At 38.6% G+C, this 18,353-nt stretch overlaps 1 protein-coding gene across 1 annotated transcript in view; it reads right to left on the bottom strand.

Moving 5' to 3' along the window:
* The window catches only part of ADGRG4 (adhesion G protein-coupled receptor G4), an 86,156-nt gene extending 68,081 nt beyond the window's left edge, over nt 1–18,075 (bottom strand). The window contains exons 1-3 of the mRNA XM_074359268.1: nt 17,892–18,075; nt 15,842–15,920; nt 4,672–5,286 (exon numbers count right to left, since the gene is read on the bottom strand). Coding sequence (XP_074215369.1) covers nt 4,672–5,286; nt 15,842–15,911 — 685 coding nt within the window. The 5' untranslated portion in view covers nt 15,912–15,920; nt 17,892–18,075. The remainder of the gene's footprint in view (nt 1–4,671; nt 5,287–15,841; nt 15,921–17,891) is intronic.
* Between the last annotated feature and the right edge of the window lie 278 nt (nt 18,076–18,353).

Raw genomic sequence — 18,353 nt, 5'->3', positions numbered from 1 at the left:
TGCATAACCAAGAGTGATTTCATCTAATTTAATCTTTAGGAAGACTCGTCTTCATGCCTTCACAAGTCAGAATGAATTCTTTGTAGGATCATGCGTCTGAGCGGAGATTAGGAAATTATGTTCAACATACCTAGAGAGGAATTTTAGCTTGTGATCAGTCCCTAATGGTCACTTCAACAAATTCCTGTCACCATCCATTCCTTTTAAAAATACATTAGTCTTTTGTCACAGCTAAAACCTGGAAACACCTTCAAAGTCCACTGAAAATAATCAGATAGCTCTGTATTTCTGACATGGAAATATCTCCCAAATATACTATTAAATATTAAAAAAGAGACAGAGGACTATGCCTATAATGATGATCCCAACTTTGAAAAAGAAAAAGAATATTTACATGCAAACTCAAGTTTTAAATTGTTTCTGCAAGGATATATAAAAAATTGTTAACAATTATTGCTTTTAGGGAGAAGTACTTGGGATAAGGAATTGAAGAGAAAGGAAACATTTACTTTTCATGTATATCTTTATGCACTGTTTAAATTTTGACCGTGCATGTCTATTATTTTTACACTAAAAAATCCATTTTACTGAATAGTTAAATTAATAAAATCACTAGCAAAAATGGTAAATCAATTTAAATTATACTAGCTTATATCCTTTTCTCTTGAAATTGTACTTTTAATATGTTCTATGAAATTACAAGCTCACCCATACCAAGATGTGAGTACAAGAAAATTATTTGCAACTGCAAACATTTGGAAGCAACTTAAATGCCCGTTGATGGTAAGTTAGTTAAATAAATAATAGTACACCTATACAATGGATATATATATGAAGCCCTCAAAACCAATGAGGTGGATATAAATGTACTAATATGTCCATCATAATATTAAGTTAAAATAAATCAAATTGTAGAACCATATGTACATATGCATATATTATTTTTGGTTTTTAACTATATACACCCATACATACCCATGCATACATAAACACACTTATTATAAATCCACAAGAAAAAATTCTAAAAAAAAAAAAAAACACCTCTGTGGAGAGGATGCAGGGTATGTTTTACTTTATACGTCATGTACTTTCGTACTGTTTGAGTTTATTTTATTCACAACCATGTGTATTCCATTTGTAACCTTTTAAAATAAACAAAAGATGCTTGAAAACTACTCCAAAACTAAATGACTAATGACTAGCACCTTTGCTGTTATTATTATTTATCACTGGTCTGTTTAAATATGCCTGCGACATCTCCATCCATAGTGAATACTTGTTTATTAAACTCAGGTAGGGATCATGGTTTTCAGCAAATGTTCCCCAAAAACTTTGTTCTCATGAATATATAAATACATAATATATAATTTATGTGTAAATAGATTTATTGAGATTTGTAACCTAGCAATATGCTCATTAAAATTTATTTTTAAAGGTCATAATCCTTCTGTGGACCATAAATACCAATTTATTAGGCAAAGGCTGAAGCTAGACATGTTGAAAGCACTCCTATTTATTCATATAATTGCCTTCTTTTTCCCAGAGGTCATACAGCAAGATGGAGGCAGAGGAAATTCTGAGATGTGCAGTGGTGAGCAGGTAATGACTACAGCTGGTAGCCTAATTTCCCCAGGTGGGTTATCAGCAGCAGCAATTCCCTTCAAAGGAAGCTTCTAGAATAGTGGCTCCTAACCTTTTGGGGACTCCAGACTCCCTTGGGGTAATCCTGCAAGGTGTAAGTGAAAAGAATATGAGCTTTGCAACCGGACAAATTTTTCTTCAAATCCCAGCTCCACTACTTATTTGATGGTTGACCTTAAGCAATTTACTGAACCTATCAGAGCATCTCTTTCCTCATCTATAAAATGAGATAATGGCAAGAACTTAGTCAAAGGCAGCAATTATCATATTATTTTAGAATATGATGAAAACTATAGACTCTCTATAGGAAAAAAAAAATCCACCTTGCATTTTTAGAACGGTGCATACAATTTCAAGGGCTTTGCCCACCCGTCAAGGCCATTCTGGACCTCAGGTTAGAAACCCCTGGTCAAAGGTTTGGAAAGAACATTTGGAGAAACCCCGAATAGTAGAAATAACATTCTCTACTCCTTCTACTGACTGTAATTTTAGGTTGTGTTTTCTTTTACTTGTTTGGATTTTTTTTAATTGGAGTATAGTCAGTTTACAATGTTGTGTTCATTTCTGGTGTACAGCATAGTGATTTACATATATATATATATATATATATATTCCTTTTCATATTCTTTTTCATTATAGGCTATTACAAGGTATCAATATAGCTCCCTGAGTTAGGCAGTACTTTTGCTTGTTTGTTGTATTGTATGTATTATTTGTATATTATGCCTACCAGGATTTAATCAGACCAAGAAGATAGAGTGTACATTAAAACGTGTACAAAAACAACATGGGTAATATAGCCAATATTTTATAATAATTATAAATGGAGTATAAACTCTAAAAGGTGTGAACCACTATATTGTATACCTGTAACTTATATGCTATTGTATAGCAACTATACTTCAATAGAAAAATTTAAACTAAAAAAAGTGTACAAAAGGGCAAAATAAATGAAGGTTGTCTAACACTTTAACACATCAGTTCAATTTAGCCATTTACCAGCAAAGCGGTAGGAAAGGCCGCAGCAATTCACTGGCCAGTTTAGGTTTTCAAAGACAACTGCTAAGCATATGGATTTAATGGAGCCATACTTCTGGTTCCTTAGATCAAAGATAAAGTTACTTTAAACTGCTTTGAGTGAGTGGTCCAGTCTTAACCTACTAGTCCCTAGTTCAGTGTTGTAATCAGAGCCAGCTGGGACTCTTCTCTTTTATTTTCAAGTCTTTAGAAAATAGAAAAACCAAATACCTTCAGGTAGTAGCTCAAAGGAGCAGCTTTCCTGTTCCTTTGCATTACTCTGGTCTCAAAGAAACACAGAAACCCCCAAACCCCCTGAATGTGCCTCTTCCATTAACTCAAACAGAATCCAGACTGTTGGTGAAAGCACATCTATTAGGCATGGATGCAGCCCCCATTCTCTTGGTACCCACTTCCCAAATCCATAAGAACAGTAAATAATATTCCTCCAAGAATAAGTGAATATTTCCAAAAGTGAGAAAAATAATCCTGTCTTGATGCTATTATCACTGACTTTACCCAGGCTTCAGGACTGCTGCTGATGGAGAAGATTGGATTTGAGGGGAGAGTGGGGTTGCAGAGAGAAAAACAATCTTGCATTTCCTCCTAAAAACTGTAAAGAAGGAGGAGATTACATGTGTAATTCCAAAACCCAGTTTTCTTACAAGAATTCCATTCCAAACAGTTCTTCAACATCATCATTGCTTTCAAAAAAAAAATGAATAGGTTTATAAATACCATTCCCCACTGAAAGGAGGAATGTGGCTCTTTGGTAAAATTCTTGGGCCGATTCTTGGGCTGAGTGAGAAAAGTACAAGATGAGCCCATAACATCTTGCTGTGCTAGAAAGTAAGGAAGGGCTTGAAAAATTCTTGGAAGGTGTCAAAAGGACACAAGAGCCAGATTGAAGACTCCCACTGGCCAAATCTGGGCCAGTTTGAGCATGAAAATAAATGATAGTAATAGATTGTAACCCATTGAATAAAATAAGAATCAATGAGTTCATGCTGATATAAACACATAAACAACTGAAGGAATAAATAAGCAAATGTGCAAGAAGAGAACACTCTTCCTTACAATAGAATACCAATTAATAAATGTAGAAAAAATGATGGAGTTTTAAAAATCATCATTTTGCAAGCTTCATAGTAATAAGTGATTGAGGCAAGAATCATCAATAGATGTAAAACTACTGGGTGAAAGTTTCATAAAAACAGGATATTGACACAGCCTCCAAATATCTCCCTGGAAATTACCTATTCCAAACTACAAAGGAAAAAATAGTAACTCTGCAGCAGAGAAATCTAGCAATCATTGAATCAAGTAATCAAAGTTATCATCACCGGTAATGGAACAAACTGGCATCATGAAAGACAAGGAAAGACTAAGGATTCCTTCCAGATTAGAATCTAAAGAGACAACTAAATGCAATGCATGATCCTGAATTGGCTCTTGGACCAAGTGAGAAAAAGGGAAATTATTAAGACAATTGCCTAATTTGAATATGGACTATGAATTAGATATTAATATTGTATCAATGTTAAATTTCCTGATTTTGACAACTGTACTGTGGTTATAGAAGAGAATGTCCTTCTTCTTAGGAAATTACACATAGGAGAAATGAGGCATTATGTCTGCAACTTAATCTCAAATTATTAAGAAACTGTGTGTGTGTGTGTGTGTGTGTGTCTGTGCAGAGGGAAAGAGAAAAAGACAGAGGGAGAATGATAAAACATGTGGGGAAAATGTAACAGTCAGTGAAGCTGGGCAAGACTATACAGAGCTTCTTTTTCCTGTTGCAATTTTTTGTATAAGTTTGAAATCATATCAAAATACAGGGCAGAAAGTACTATTTGCTCTATGTTAAAAAGTAGACAACAAAACTGTCGCAACCTTGAGCCCCTCCAAGGAAGACAGAGCCTGGGTCTAGGAGTGGGTTATTTGGAGTAGTGAGCAGAAGAGTACCAAGTCACTAGTACCCTTGCTAAGGAAGACAATTCTTAAGTTACTCACAGCAGCGCAGTCTCACGTCAAAAGTTGGAATGATCTTGTTGACGAGCCAAACATCTTCTTCCCAACTAACCACGTTTCCACTCAAACACTTCATAAACTCTTCATTTTCCAGGATGTGGTCCCAAAGTTGAAAGTAGTACAAACTGTTGGTGAACCTAGGAACCATGCTTTTAACCTGGTTGTCCCCTTTCTTGAGAAAATGTCCTAGAACCAGAGTCCCATTAGGCGTCAAGTGTTGTGGTTGATCCATCATTACCAGTATCCTTTCTTTATTCAGGAAGAGCTCTAATCTGCCCTTCACACCATCCCATATCAAGCATATTGTGTGCCATTGAAATGGAGTCAATTGGTAACGGATGTAAAAGGTCTTGCCCAAGTTGTACACTATTAGCTGCTGATGGTCTCCTGCAAGTCCAAGGTCTATGTCTTCTCTACCCAGGAAGGTGTTATTAGTAATATAGGAGAAGGCCATCCAACCACTTGATTTGCCACCCACAAATACCAGGTCAATGCACACGGTGAATCGACTGAGTTCAGGAATGGTGGTAGCCAGGCTTACATAGGTGTCAGCTCCTCTGTAAAAGTCCAGCCTTTTTCCTTTTAGTGAAAGTGCATCTGCCCATGTTTGGGGAAGGGAAGGGAAAAGAGAAAACAAATGAAATTTCAGTAACAAAAAAAAAATCAATTTTCTCATCTTCTTTAGCCATATAGTCAAATCCAGGTTGTACAATATTATTATGAATCAATACTGGTACAAGTAAGCCAAAATAGTAAATATACAAAAATCATCTCTATTTGACATTGACATGTGACCTTTTTTAGGCAGAAGAGCTTCTTTCTAATTATATTTTGCCTGGGCTAATATGAAAAGTTAGATTAGTGTTCCCAGAGCACACACCAACTGAACAGTTTGGGGAGGCAGTTAGAAGTGTGTGGCTAGTGGTGGGGGTGGGGGGGAGACCAAGGAAAAGGCAGCTTGTACTTAAAATTTGCTGCACATGATCCTCATTCATATAATAAAAAGATGACTATTTCCATCTACCTAACTGCCTTATTATATTCACGGTGCAACAGCAATTTATTTCTCCAATGCCTTTTCCTGAGCCAAATTACCTGATTTATTCTGTCTCTGGAGACTGCTTCTCACTGAGGCACTGACAGGGGCCTGAAAGATGGACAACAGCGAAGCTGCGGGGCTTCTGTTTGCATTCAGGACTGGGAGCAACAGCCCTGCCAGGGTGTATCCTGATTCCCTCCTTCCATTTCCTCACTAAGGGGGCTGTAGTAGCTTTAAGAGGCTCAAGATGGCCATGGGCCTGGTTACCATTGGCCCTGGAGTCAGACAACGTGGGTTGGAATCCTGGCTCTGACGCTCAAAAAGTGGGTAACTTTTAGCAAGTAACATAACCTCCTGATGCCTCAACCTTTGCTTCAGTAAAATGGGATTTCAGGGCTACAGGGTCATATACATACACAATTCCAAGGGCCATTTCTATCATCTATGGCAAGTAACACTCCTACCTACTGACCTTACGAGACTGTTTGAAGATTGAGATGCTGTATGCTCTAAAACATTGCTGAAGGACACATCCATTGGTACAGTCTTTTGGTGGGCAATTTGGCAATGTCTGTGAAAATTTAAATTGAGTGTGCCCTTCGTTTCATAGGTATCTATGGATGAATTGTGATACCATCACCATTGCAAACCTCACAACACAGGCCACTAGAGAAATATCTGAGGATTGCCGAAAATCAGCCTAATTCTAGTCCCAGCACTACCCAAGACAGACCAAAAAGAGCTTTACGGCGGAATGGAACGCCAACCTTCCTCTGAATTAAGGGTGTAATGTTGCGACTGCCACTGTAAAACTGACCGCACACTACAGAGGCTGACAGGCAGTGACTACTTCCCTGCTTCTGGGAGATGTCCCCAAATGAAAGCTTCTAGCTAGTCCCTAGCCCTACAGTATTCTCTCCCTCCATTCCTCCACTGAACATCTTCCCAAAGCAAACAAATATGTGTCTGCCTACACACACACTCACCTGCACAGACACGCACCCAGGTGCCAGAACTCATAGCATCCACCTGCCAGGGAGCTATTTCTAGTGCTCATTTCTGTCCTTGGCTTCTGTGATTATATTATTTTATCATCATTCATGTGGCTAATAAATCGAGAGTTAATCTCACAAGGCAATAATTGGTCTGAAACCCAAGTCTCAATTATGGTTGGTTAACATTGCTTTTCTGTTCAGCCCTCCAAAATGACATCATATACAACATTTAAGAATGGGTTTTATGGTGAGCTTAAATCTCCAGGGCTTATTTGTCCCTTAAAAGAGAATGTATCATAATCACACATAGTCTACAAGGGCCTCTACCATCTGCAATATGCTAATATAAAACCAGTTGTCAAAGGACATGAAGAAGAAACTTCCTAAATCAGAAATATAAAAAGATGGCTTCTCACTGTGTTTAAAACACACATTGGAATGATAATAAGATACCATTTTTACCTTTTAGAATGATAACACTTTAGACTGGTAATACCCAGCATTGGCAAGCCTATGGGGAAACAAGTCATTCTATTTTTTAATTTTTTATTGAAGTGTAGTTGATTTAGAGTGTAAGTTTCACGTGCACGGCAAAGTGATTCAATTATACATATACAAATATATATTTTCTTTTCAGATTCTTTTCCATTATATGTTATTACAAGAAATTGAATATAGTTCCCTGTGCTATACAGTAGGTCCTTGTTGTTTATTTTATATAGAGTAATGTGTGTCAAAACAAGTCACTTTAAAACACTGCCGGTGGAGTACCAATTAATACAGTCTTTTTCTTTTTGAAGGCCAATTTGCCAATATCTATGAAAATTTTAATTGTATATAATTGTGTATATGCTTTTGACCTAGCAATTACATTTCTATCAATTTATTCTAGGCAAATATACATGTGTACAAAGATGTAAGTACAGGATATTTATTGCAGCATTGTTTGTAATTGAGAAAAAACAGGAAAATCTGTGTGTCTATCAATAAGTGACTAGTTAATTGTTACCTCTATACAATGGACTAGTAAAACAAACAAGGTAGATCTGTCATGGGGAGATTTCCAAGGCTTAATATTATGTTAAATGGGAGTTACATAAGTGTAAATATAGTATTATCCTATTTAAAAAATAAGAGAAAAATGTGTGTGTTAGCATATACTAGGAAAAAAATCTGGGAGAAAACACACCGAACAGTTAAGAATGAGTATCTCTAGGTTTGAGATTGAGGGGGGTTTTTAATTTCTGTGTTACTTATTTCAGTGATATTTGCATTTTTATAAATAGTGTTTTACATTCATAATCAGAAAAATAAAGATGGGTGGATACATAGATCGATTGGTAGGTAGAAAGAAAAAAATCACTTGTGGCCATTCTTGAGGTCCTGCAGGCAGAGGGAAGTTCTGCTTAGATCTGAGCAGAAGTGTAGTGCAGTGGAGTCCAAAAGGCCATACTTAAGTCCCAGGTCTGCCCCTTCCTAGTTGTGTGAACATGGGAAATGAATGCATGTGAAAGGTTTTAGGACTGTGCCTGGCATATAGTGAGCGCTGTATGAATGTTAAATAAGCAAGCTCAGGCCACTTCCCTGTGCCTTGTCCCTCACAGTAAGATGGGAGTACTAATCACCTACCTCGCAGGGACGTTAGGTATGAAACTGACGCAATAACTAACGTTTAGGTCACGTAGGTGAGAAAGTTTCCAAACCGCGGAGACCCAGGTAAGTGTCAGCTGCATGCTGGCCTTCGTCACTCTTAGAGGCCCCGTTCTTCTCCCACAACCTCTTTTGCACCCTCACGCGTGCGTGCAAGCACATCCAGACCCCCAGCAGGGCTGGGAGGAGGCTGGGCTGTGACGAGGCGGGGCAGGAGCTTTGCCTTTCTGTTTGGCCGGGCGGGCGAGCAGCGTTGTCTGCCGCGCCTCTCCAGGGTCTGCTTCAAAGGCCACTTGTGTCTTTGCATATGATTTAACTATCCATTGCAGATGTCTGCTTGGACGCGGCCATCTGTTCCCTGGCAATTTTCAAGTTCAAATTACGTGATTGCTCCCCTGAAGCGTGTTCTCTCTTGATTTGGCTCCTCTGTGTCTCTTCGCCTCTCTCCTGTTTCCTTTTATTCAAAATTACATTGACTGTTTTCCCCCACTTAAAAAAGAGGTATTTTTCCCCTTATAAAAGTGATACTGCACATGCTTTTTAAAAGAAAAAATGGAAAATATTAGAAAGTAAAAAGATGAGAATGAAGTCAGCCAGAACCCCACCGCCCAGAGACCTTTAACACTTAAGAATATTTCCTTTGCTTATTTTTTTTTCTTTTTCTGTGCATGGGTTTTGCTTGTTTCTATGTTATGACATAAGTGTTTTCCGTGTTAGGAAAAACTTATCATAAACCTCATTTAAACGGCTATGTTACAGCCCCTAGGAGTGCCAGGCACCATTGTATTTGTCCTGAGAAAATACACAGACCATAAAGTTCACCATTTTAATCATTTTAAAGTGTACAATTCAGTGGCATTTAGTACATTCACGATGGCGTACAACCATCGCTGCTATCTCGTTCCAGAACATTTTCATCATCCCGGAAGGAAACCCTGTACCCATCAAGCAGTCACTCCCCTTTTGCCCCTCCCCTCAGCCCCTTGCAGTCACTAATCTGCTTTTTGCCTCTGTGGATTTGCCTGTTCTAGGCATTTCATGTAAATGAAATCATACTACAATATGTGACTTTTTGTGTCTAGCTTCTTTCGCTTAGCATCATGTTTCCAAGGTCCATCCATGTTGTAGCCTGTGTCAGTCCTTCATTCTCTTCTATGGCTGAATAATATTCCATTGTATGGATAGACCACATTTTTAAAATTAATTCATTTGTTAATGGGTATTTGGGCTGTTTCTGCCTTTTGACTGTTATGAACAGTGCTGCTATGAACATACATGCTATTCATTTTGTTTGAACACATGTTTTCATTTCTTTTGTGTATCTGCCTAGAAGTGGGTCGTATAGTAATTCTGAGTTTAACTTATTGAGTAGCCAGATTGTTTTCCACAGGGGCTGCCCCATTTTACATTCCCATCAGCAACGTATGAGGGTTCCAACTTCTCTGACTCCTTGTCAACACTTGTTGTTTCCTGGTTTTTCAAAATTAGTATTAAAAGCATTCTGGGGGGAGGGTATAGCTCAATGGTAGAGTGTGTGCTTAGCATGCACAAGGTCTTGGGTTCTATCCCCAGCATATCCATGAATGAATGAATGAATGAATGAATGAATAAACAAATAAACAAATGTAATTACCCACCCCTAGAAAAAAGAATTTTTAAAAAAGCATTCTAGAGGGTGTGAGTGGCATCTCATTGTGGTTTTGATTTGCATTTCCCTAATGACTAATGGCACTGAGCATCTTTTCATGTGCTTACTAGCCATGTGTATGTTTGCTTTGGAGAAATGTCTTCAAGTCCTTTGTCCATTTCTTAACTGGGTTGTTAGTCTTTTTGTTGTTGAGCTGTAAGCATTCTTTATATATTCTGGATACTAGGACCGTATGAGATATGCGACCTGCATATAGCTCCCATTCTGTTGGCTGTCTTTTAGCTTTCTTGATAGTGTCTTGGATGCTCAAAAGTTTTTAATTTTGATGAAGTCCAATTTATTTTTTCTTTTGCTGCTTGTTCTTTTGGTGTCATTTCTAAGAATCTATTGTCAGATCCAAGGTCATGAAGATTTACCTCTATGCTTTCTTCTAAGAGTTTTATAGTTGTAGTTCTTACATTTAGATCTTTCATTCATGTTGAGTTAATTTTGGTATATGGTGTGAAGTAGCGGTCAAATTTCATTCTTTTACATGTGTTTACATATATTTGCATGTATACATGTGTCCATGGATATATGTTTACATATCCAGTTTTCCCATCAGCATTTGCTGGAAAGACTCTTTTTCCCCATTGAATGGTCTTGTCACCCTTGTGGAAAATTAATTGACTATACTTTTATGGCTTTCTTTCTGGACTCTCAATTCTGTTCCATTAATCTATGTCTGTCCTTATGCTAATAACATACTGTTTTGATTACTGTAGCTTTATAGTAAGTTTTGAAATCAGGATGTGTGAGTCCTCCAACTTTGTTTTTTTTTCCCAAGGTTGTTTGGGCTATTCAGTGTTCTTTGCAATTCCATATGAATTGTAGGACTGGCTTTTCCATATTTGTAAAAGAGACCATTGGGATTCTGACAGAGTTTGCATTGAATCTATAGATCTCTTTGGAGAATATTGCCATCTTAATATTAAATCTGTGAATGTGGGATCATTTCCATTTATTTAGGTCTTCTTTAATTTCTTTCAGCAATGTTTGTGGTTTGAGTGGAGAAGTCATTCACCTCTTTCATTAAATTTATTCCTAGATATTTTGTTCTTTTAGATAATATTGTAAATGAAGTTGTTTTCTTAACTTCATTTCAGATTGTTTGCTGTTAGCACATAGAAATACTACTAATTTTTCTGCATTGGTCTTGTATCCTGCAACTTAGCTGAATCTGTTTGTTAGCTGAAATATCTTTTCTTCAGATTCTTTAGAATATTCTTTATGTAAGATCATATTATCTGTGACTAAAGATTGCTTCATTTTTTTTTCCAGTTTGAATGTCTTTTATTTCTTTTTCTTGCCCAGTTGCTCTGGCTAGAACTTCCAGCTTAATATTGAATAGAAGTGATGACAGTGGGCATTCTGGGCTTGTTCCTGATCTTAGGGAGAAGTTTTTAGTTTTTCACCATTAAGTATGATGTTCACTATGGGGTTTTCATAGATGCCCTTTACAGGTTGAGGAAGTTCCCTTCTATTTCTAGTGTGTTGAGTGCTTTTATCATGAAGGGCACTGGATTTTGTCAAATGCTTTTTTCTGCATCAATTAAGATCATCATTTTTCCCCCTTCAATCTATTAATGTAGTGTATTACATTGATAGATCAATTTTTATATGTTGAACCACCTTGGCATTCTTGGTAAAAATTCTACTTGGTCAGGGTAGATAACCCTCTTAATATGCTGCTGGATTTAGTCTGCAATAATTTGTTAAGAATTTTTTCATCTAGGTTTATATGGGATATTGGTGTGTAGTTTTCTTTTCTCATGATGTTTTATCTGCCAGCTACCATTTTTTCACTCTAGCAGACAGATACAGGGAAAGATTATGCCCCAGGGCTTTCTCTGGCAAAGCCTGGGGGGAAATAATACTCTTGCCACAATAGTTACTCAATATGTAATTTTATTTTACTTTTTGCTAAATTCCAAAGCTGCTTTGCCTGATGATGCCAATCTTAAGCAATTTTTAAGCAGAATTGAATTGATTGGCCATTAACAAAGCCAGGTTTTCCCAGAATGCTCTGAATTTTGTATTATCTGATTTTTCAGCATAGTAGCATAACTGGAGTCTTGGCCCTTACTGCCGGTTTCCAGCTCTGAGCATAATGGTTGGCACATAGTAGGTCCTTTATCACTATTTACTGAATATAATGGTTTTGCCCTATATTAGGGCACTGAGTTGGAGGCTGATGGGTGGACAGATGGAAAGTTGTCCTTAGTACAAAAGTATCAGAGATGTGGGTGAAGCACCCTACACAAGATAAGAGGTTCTGAACTGCAAAATGAATTTGGGCCCTGCCCTTTGTTTTAGAGAACTTTCGGCAAAAGATCAGGAGAGCATTCCCTCTCCCTATCAGACCCCAAAATTAATAAATTCATCTTAAAAGTTAGTGAGTAAAAAGCTTAGAATTCCAAGAGACAGACATTCCATATGATTTTTTTTGTCAGTAAAGTCCCTTTATTTTCTGAAGGCAGCATTAGTAATCATCAGATATATTCTATACTTGTTTTTCTGTCCTCTCTTGGCAGTTTCTCCTTGAAAGGTGAAAATGTATCAAAGGTTAGGGGGCTGAGATTCTAGGTGCACTGCCCTGCACCACCTTAGGCGGAGTGGACAAATAATGTTCGTCCATCGTGCAGCACTGTGATCATGACCTGGTCACTGTTTCTCCCCCATGAGGTGACCTGTTTTCCTTTACTTTATCCAAGATTTCTGGTCCAGGGACCCTGATCATCAGACACATCAGTGTCTGAGTGTATTCGTTGCTCAGGTGCTGCAACAAAGTACCACAAACAACAGAAATAGATTCTGTCCCAGTTCCGGACACTAGAAGTCTGAGAGCAAAGTGTCAGCAGGGTTGTTTCCTCCTGAGGGCTCAGGGGAAAATCTGTTCCATGCCTCTCCCCTAGTTTCTGGTGGTTTCCTGGCACTGTGTGGTGTTCCATGGCTTCTGTGGCATCACCTCAATCTCTGCCTTTGTTTTTACATGGCTTTCTCCTTGTGTGCCTGTCTGTGTCCAAATGTCCCTTTTTTATAAGAACCACCAGTCATGCTGGATTAGGGGCCCACATTCCTCCAGTGTGACTTCATCTTTCCTTAACTAATTACATTTGTATCAACCTATTTCCAAATATGAACACATTCTGAGGTGCTGAGGGTTAGGAGTTAAACCTATTAATTTTGGGGGACACAATTCAACTCATAATACTCCATAAGGCTCAAGGCCCAGCTAACATCTTGGTGAAATCTCCTATTGGAGGAGAGAGAGGAAGCAGAGCAGATGTCGGGGAAGGGGCCCACCAGAGGCATTGGCTGTATTTATACTGTGGAGAATCTGCTCATTCTGAAGGTGAGCATTCTGCTGAGGGTACACCATGCCTGCCTCAACTAGGAGATGTCATTACTCACTCATAAACGGGGAGGGAGCAAATGCTCATTTCCATATTATATGAAACCTTTACCTGAGCAAAAGGTGTTCTGGCTCTTAGTATCACCGATCCTTGCAAAAGAATGTCCAGGAGCACTGAAAAGATGAAGACCAGGTCCTCATCTAGCAGACTCATGGCTGAGTAGATATAGCAGATAGGTGCTTGATCCTGGGGAGTTCCACTACCCACATCACCATGGCCATAATGTGGACAACCACAGAGACCCGGAGTTACTGCCATCCACTGCCTCTACTTCCAACTGGTCTAGTGAGTAACCAACTAACCTTTAGATAAACCAGACCTGTCATATATAGAAGCATCCAACTTTGAGCATCCTTTCTGTCACCAGTCACCAGTCACCAGTCACAGAGGTATCCAACACGTCCCCTCTTCCGGTAAGCAGGTTGCTGACCATGTATGTAGCCTGCCAAGAGTTCTTCTTGGATTAAGAGTAGAGGAATTACCTACTCCTCCCCAGTGGTCGTTGAGCACCAACTGGCAACTATTGGCAAGTTTTGAGTAAGAGTGATGTGATCTGACTTGATCCATTGAAGGATTGCCCTGGCTGCTGTGTTGAGAACAGGCTACCGCAGAGCAAGAGTAAAAGCAGGGAGGTGAGAGGCTATTTCTGCTTTATTCCTTACCCCCGCTCCATTCTGCAACTATTAATTCCTGACCTCAGTCTTCCTCCCTTCTTGCTGGCACTGCTCTCACCCTTTAGTCCTTATGAGAGATCTGGTTGCTTTTCCTGACCCTTGGTATTCCCTCCACAGACATGGTTTTGCGCCACACTCTGGCTTCATCCAGTGACAGCATCTGAATCACCCTCTGCCTGATCTAGGCTTGGCCCTTGCTCTCCCGCAATGACCTTCACAGTCTGGAGCCTGAAGGGGAGTGAACCATTGTTTCAAGAACCAAATTTTTTTCGAGAAAGAAAATGATGAATTTCTCACCAGCCAAAGGACAATTAGACCTAATTGTTTGATAACCTAAAAGAAATTATTTCCTTGACTCGGGGATTTGAGATTCAGTCTGGAAAACCTGGGACTGCTTTAAAGTGACCTCTGAAGGTTTAAAATCTGCACATCTATCGTAATTTTCATTGACCAATGACATTCCTTACAAAACCCATTCTAACCTTTCAATATCAGACACCCTTCCACTTTTCCTTCCATGATACAGTAAAGACTTGTAGATCCCTCTGTTCCTAGATCCCTCTTATCCATGCCCCATGCCCTTTACCCAAAAAAATCCACTTAGAATTTGTGTCATGTACACCACCACCATCATTAACTGCATTAACTTATTAACTCAGCAAATAGGTCCCCATAGGTCCCATTTCAAATTTGTTATAAGAAACATGGTCTCCCATCAGGACTTACACACACCTGTCAGTGTTAGCTGTTGATGGTGATGATGATTTGGTATATTTCCAGAAGATTAGCTCTCAAATCTGAGGGTTGTTCAAATTAAACCCCGGGTCTATTTCATCAAGGAATTTCACTCATTGACATGTGTGGCCTTTCAGCTAAAGACTGATGTGCTAAATGAGCAACGTCATCAACTGAATTTATTTAACACGGATGGGATTTTAGTCTTTCAAGACAACCTTGTTCTCAAGTCTCCAAATCACTAGCTACTTCAGTTGAACTGTCTCAATCACCTATTTACTGCAGAATAGAAACAAAGACAGACTCTATCCCCATTCCAGTCACAGAATCTAGGCAAGGGCTGGGTCTCCCAGAACAGATAGATGCCTGTTTGTCACTGTGAGTCAGTGACCAGCTTTTAGCACACCTCAGTTTCCCGTCTATATTCTATGATTGTTGCCATATATGTATAATGGAGAAAGACGGTATCCTAATGCTCCTGGGAGCTTTAAATAAAGCATTATGCCTAAGAGAAAACAGCCTAAGAAAATGCAAAGCACAGGGGGTGGATATAGCTCAGTGGTAGAGTGTCTGCTTAGCATGCATGAGGTCCTGGGTTCAAACCCCAGTACCTCCATTAAAAAAAAAAAAAACTAAATTAATAAATAAATAAATAAACCTAATTACCCCCCCCCCAAAAAAAGAAAAGAAAATGCAACATTTTGGTTAGGTGTGCATTAGCCACCAAATGGCTTTTCAGAGTTTCATTAAGAAATGTCAAAGATAGTAGTCCAAGATACTGTATAATTGAGGGCCAGGTCTCCATCAGTCGTGAGTAATCCTGAGTGAATGGATTCATTTACTGAAGCTACAGCGTGTCCTACAGACAGATGGACCAGCAATTTTTCAAATGGCTTATTTCGGTAACCTACTGTACATGAGCTATTGAAAGAGATAATAAAAATACATTTTCTTACCTGACAGAAAGATCAAACTCGACATGAGAATCAATCCAAAAAGCCTCTGATATGTGATGTGTTCTTTCATTGTCTAAACCTGCATTCAGAAAGAAATATGCCCAGCTCAGATTCAGAACAAACGATTTCCAAGTGCGTGTGACCATACTGCTTTGCATCCCACGCTAGGCTTTTCCCTACTGCTTAAAGCCATGTCAACCAGCCACAATATAGACGCCTGCCTGAGCCTGGCTACAACCTCACCAATGGATTTATTTGCATCTCCGTTTAACACATTTTGTTGAGTGCCTACTCTGTGCCGGACACTGTGTTTCACACTGGAAATACAGCGCTGGGAAGACAACTCAGAGATATTCGCCCTCATGAAGCAGTTGTTAGCCCAGAGAGGAAGACAGTCATTAAATGCATAATTACACAATGTGATGTATTCAACCATAATGCACACAACTTCAGCCCAACAACTGGCAGCTTTAATGACCCTAAACTTTGTGGAAGAAGCATTATGCGAGAAGATCTTATTGACAAAAGTAACTCATCAAATCATTTCTAATTTTAAAGCAGATCGATTTAGCATCTCATTTCAAATTATAAAGCCGATCTGACCATCTCATTATGTCTACCCAGCTTCTCTCCTTAAGTAATCATAACTAAAACTGCTGATCTGGGAGACACACTGGGAGTCCCCCTTTCTCCAACTAAAATGGTATTAAAACTACAAATCCCACGGAAACGTATTACAGGAGCTTGGCAGTAAGATGCTGATGGGCATTTTCTGATTTTAAATAGAATACACTTCTGAATGATTTACTACTGATTTAAACATTTTTCCCCATAGAATAATGCAACATATTGTATTTCTTTCCACTTCTAAACAGGATTGGGAGCAAACAGACTCACTTTACATTTAAAGTAACAGAAACCAATTAGGAAACCAAATGAGTCTTGGGCTCGCTATGAGTGCCAGCCATTAATAAAGCTCTTCATATTTACCAAGTGTTCTACTGCCACTCTCATTAGAATAATAAGGGAATTTGTATGACTTGGATGGATTTTCTAAACTACAAGCTTAGAAGTAAAAGAATGTCTAAATCTTTTACGACTTGCAAGATGAAATGCAGCTTAAATTTACAGTGCTGTAAGAGGACCAGGCTGAGAATCCGTAACTAGCTTTGAGCCTGTATTTCTGTTTCTTCATTTTCCTGGGCCTCAGTTTCCTTATCTGTAAAAATGGAGATAATAATCTGCCTATTTCCCAGAGCTGCTCTAAAAGAGGATCAAATGAGGTGATATTTCAAAGGCAATTTTCAGAATATAAAGTGCTATAGAAATGGATATGATTGCTATCTATAAAATAGAATTTTCAGCAGCAAACAATCCAATTCGTACCTTCCTTGCATTTCCTCTAAACTTTTATAACAATTCCAAGGTATGTTTCATAAACTTACCTCACACCTGATAAATAAATCATGGGGCATTCACACTACAGAATACTATGCAGCCATTAAAAGGAATAAGGTAAGTCTATAATATGTCTATCAGGCATGAAAAGGTGGGTTGGGGAAGAGGGGGTGGGGATGGAGGACTTTTCATTTATATACCATACAATTCTGTACTGCTCGATTCTTTGGCAGTTATCATATGTTACCTAAGTAATTTTGAAAATGGAAGGAAAGGGGAAAGAAAAGGAGGGAGGGAAGAGGGAGAGGGGAAGGGATGGAAAACAGGAAGGAAGGAGAAGAGAGAGATAGGAAGGAAGAATGGGAATTAAATAGTTTTCCTGCATCCCTCATACCATTCTGTGCTGTTTGATTACAGTGAGCATGCATTACTTTCATAATTGAAAAAAAAAAAAAGAAAGAAGGGAAGGAAGGAAGAAAAGGAAAAGAGAGAAAGGGAGGGAAGAGGTTAAGGACTTTTATGCCTCATACAATTAAATGCAATTTGGGTTTTTTTTTTAATGATGAATCTCTGTTGCTTTTATAATTTAAAGAAATTTAAAGGAAGTGGAGAAAAGGAAAGAAAGAAAGAAAGAAGAGAGGAAAACACTTACCTGAGAACTGGACTCCTTTAGCTTCCCACTCCTGTGTCACTGTGGGGTCCAGAAGAAGGATTTGCTTTTCCAAAGATCAGATCTGGTCTCTGAATCCCCACGTTTGATGTAAAATGAAATGAGCAAAAAAGCAGGAGGCTCATTATCTGCTGGCCATGCCTCAGTCACCTTCCGTTGTGGACCAGACCAGCCTCTCTGCTCTTAGCTTTATGGGGCTTCCTGGCCGGGGCACATCCTCTTTTCGTGGCTTGTAGCACGTCATGGGGCTGCTCTCCAGAGCATGAAATCAGCATGAGCAAAGTTCTCGGGTTATTACACATCTGCAATAACTTATTAATTTTAGAGCTCTTTCCCAGTTTTCTCTAATGATTTCTTCAGTTGCTAGTTGATTATGGCTTTAATTAAATTGGCTCTACTAAACAGGTCCTTGCTTACTTAACTCAAGCTCATTTCATTTTATTG

The sequence above is a fragment of the Camelus bactrianus genome, chromosome X (assembly GCF_048773025.1).
Source record: "Camelus bactrianus isolate YW-2024 breed Bactrian camel chromosome X, ASM4877302v1, whole genome shotgun sequence".
Taxonomy (NCBI): Eukaryota; Metazoa; Chordata; class Mammalia; order Artiodactyla; family Camelidae; genus Camelus; species Camelus bactrianus.
The sequence above is the reverse complement of the archived record's forward strand: the minus strand, read 5'-3'. Positions and strand labels throughout refer to the sequence as shown.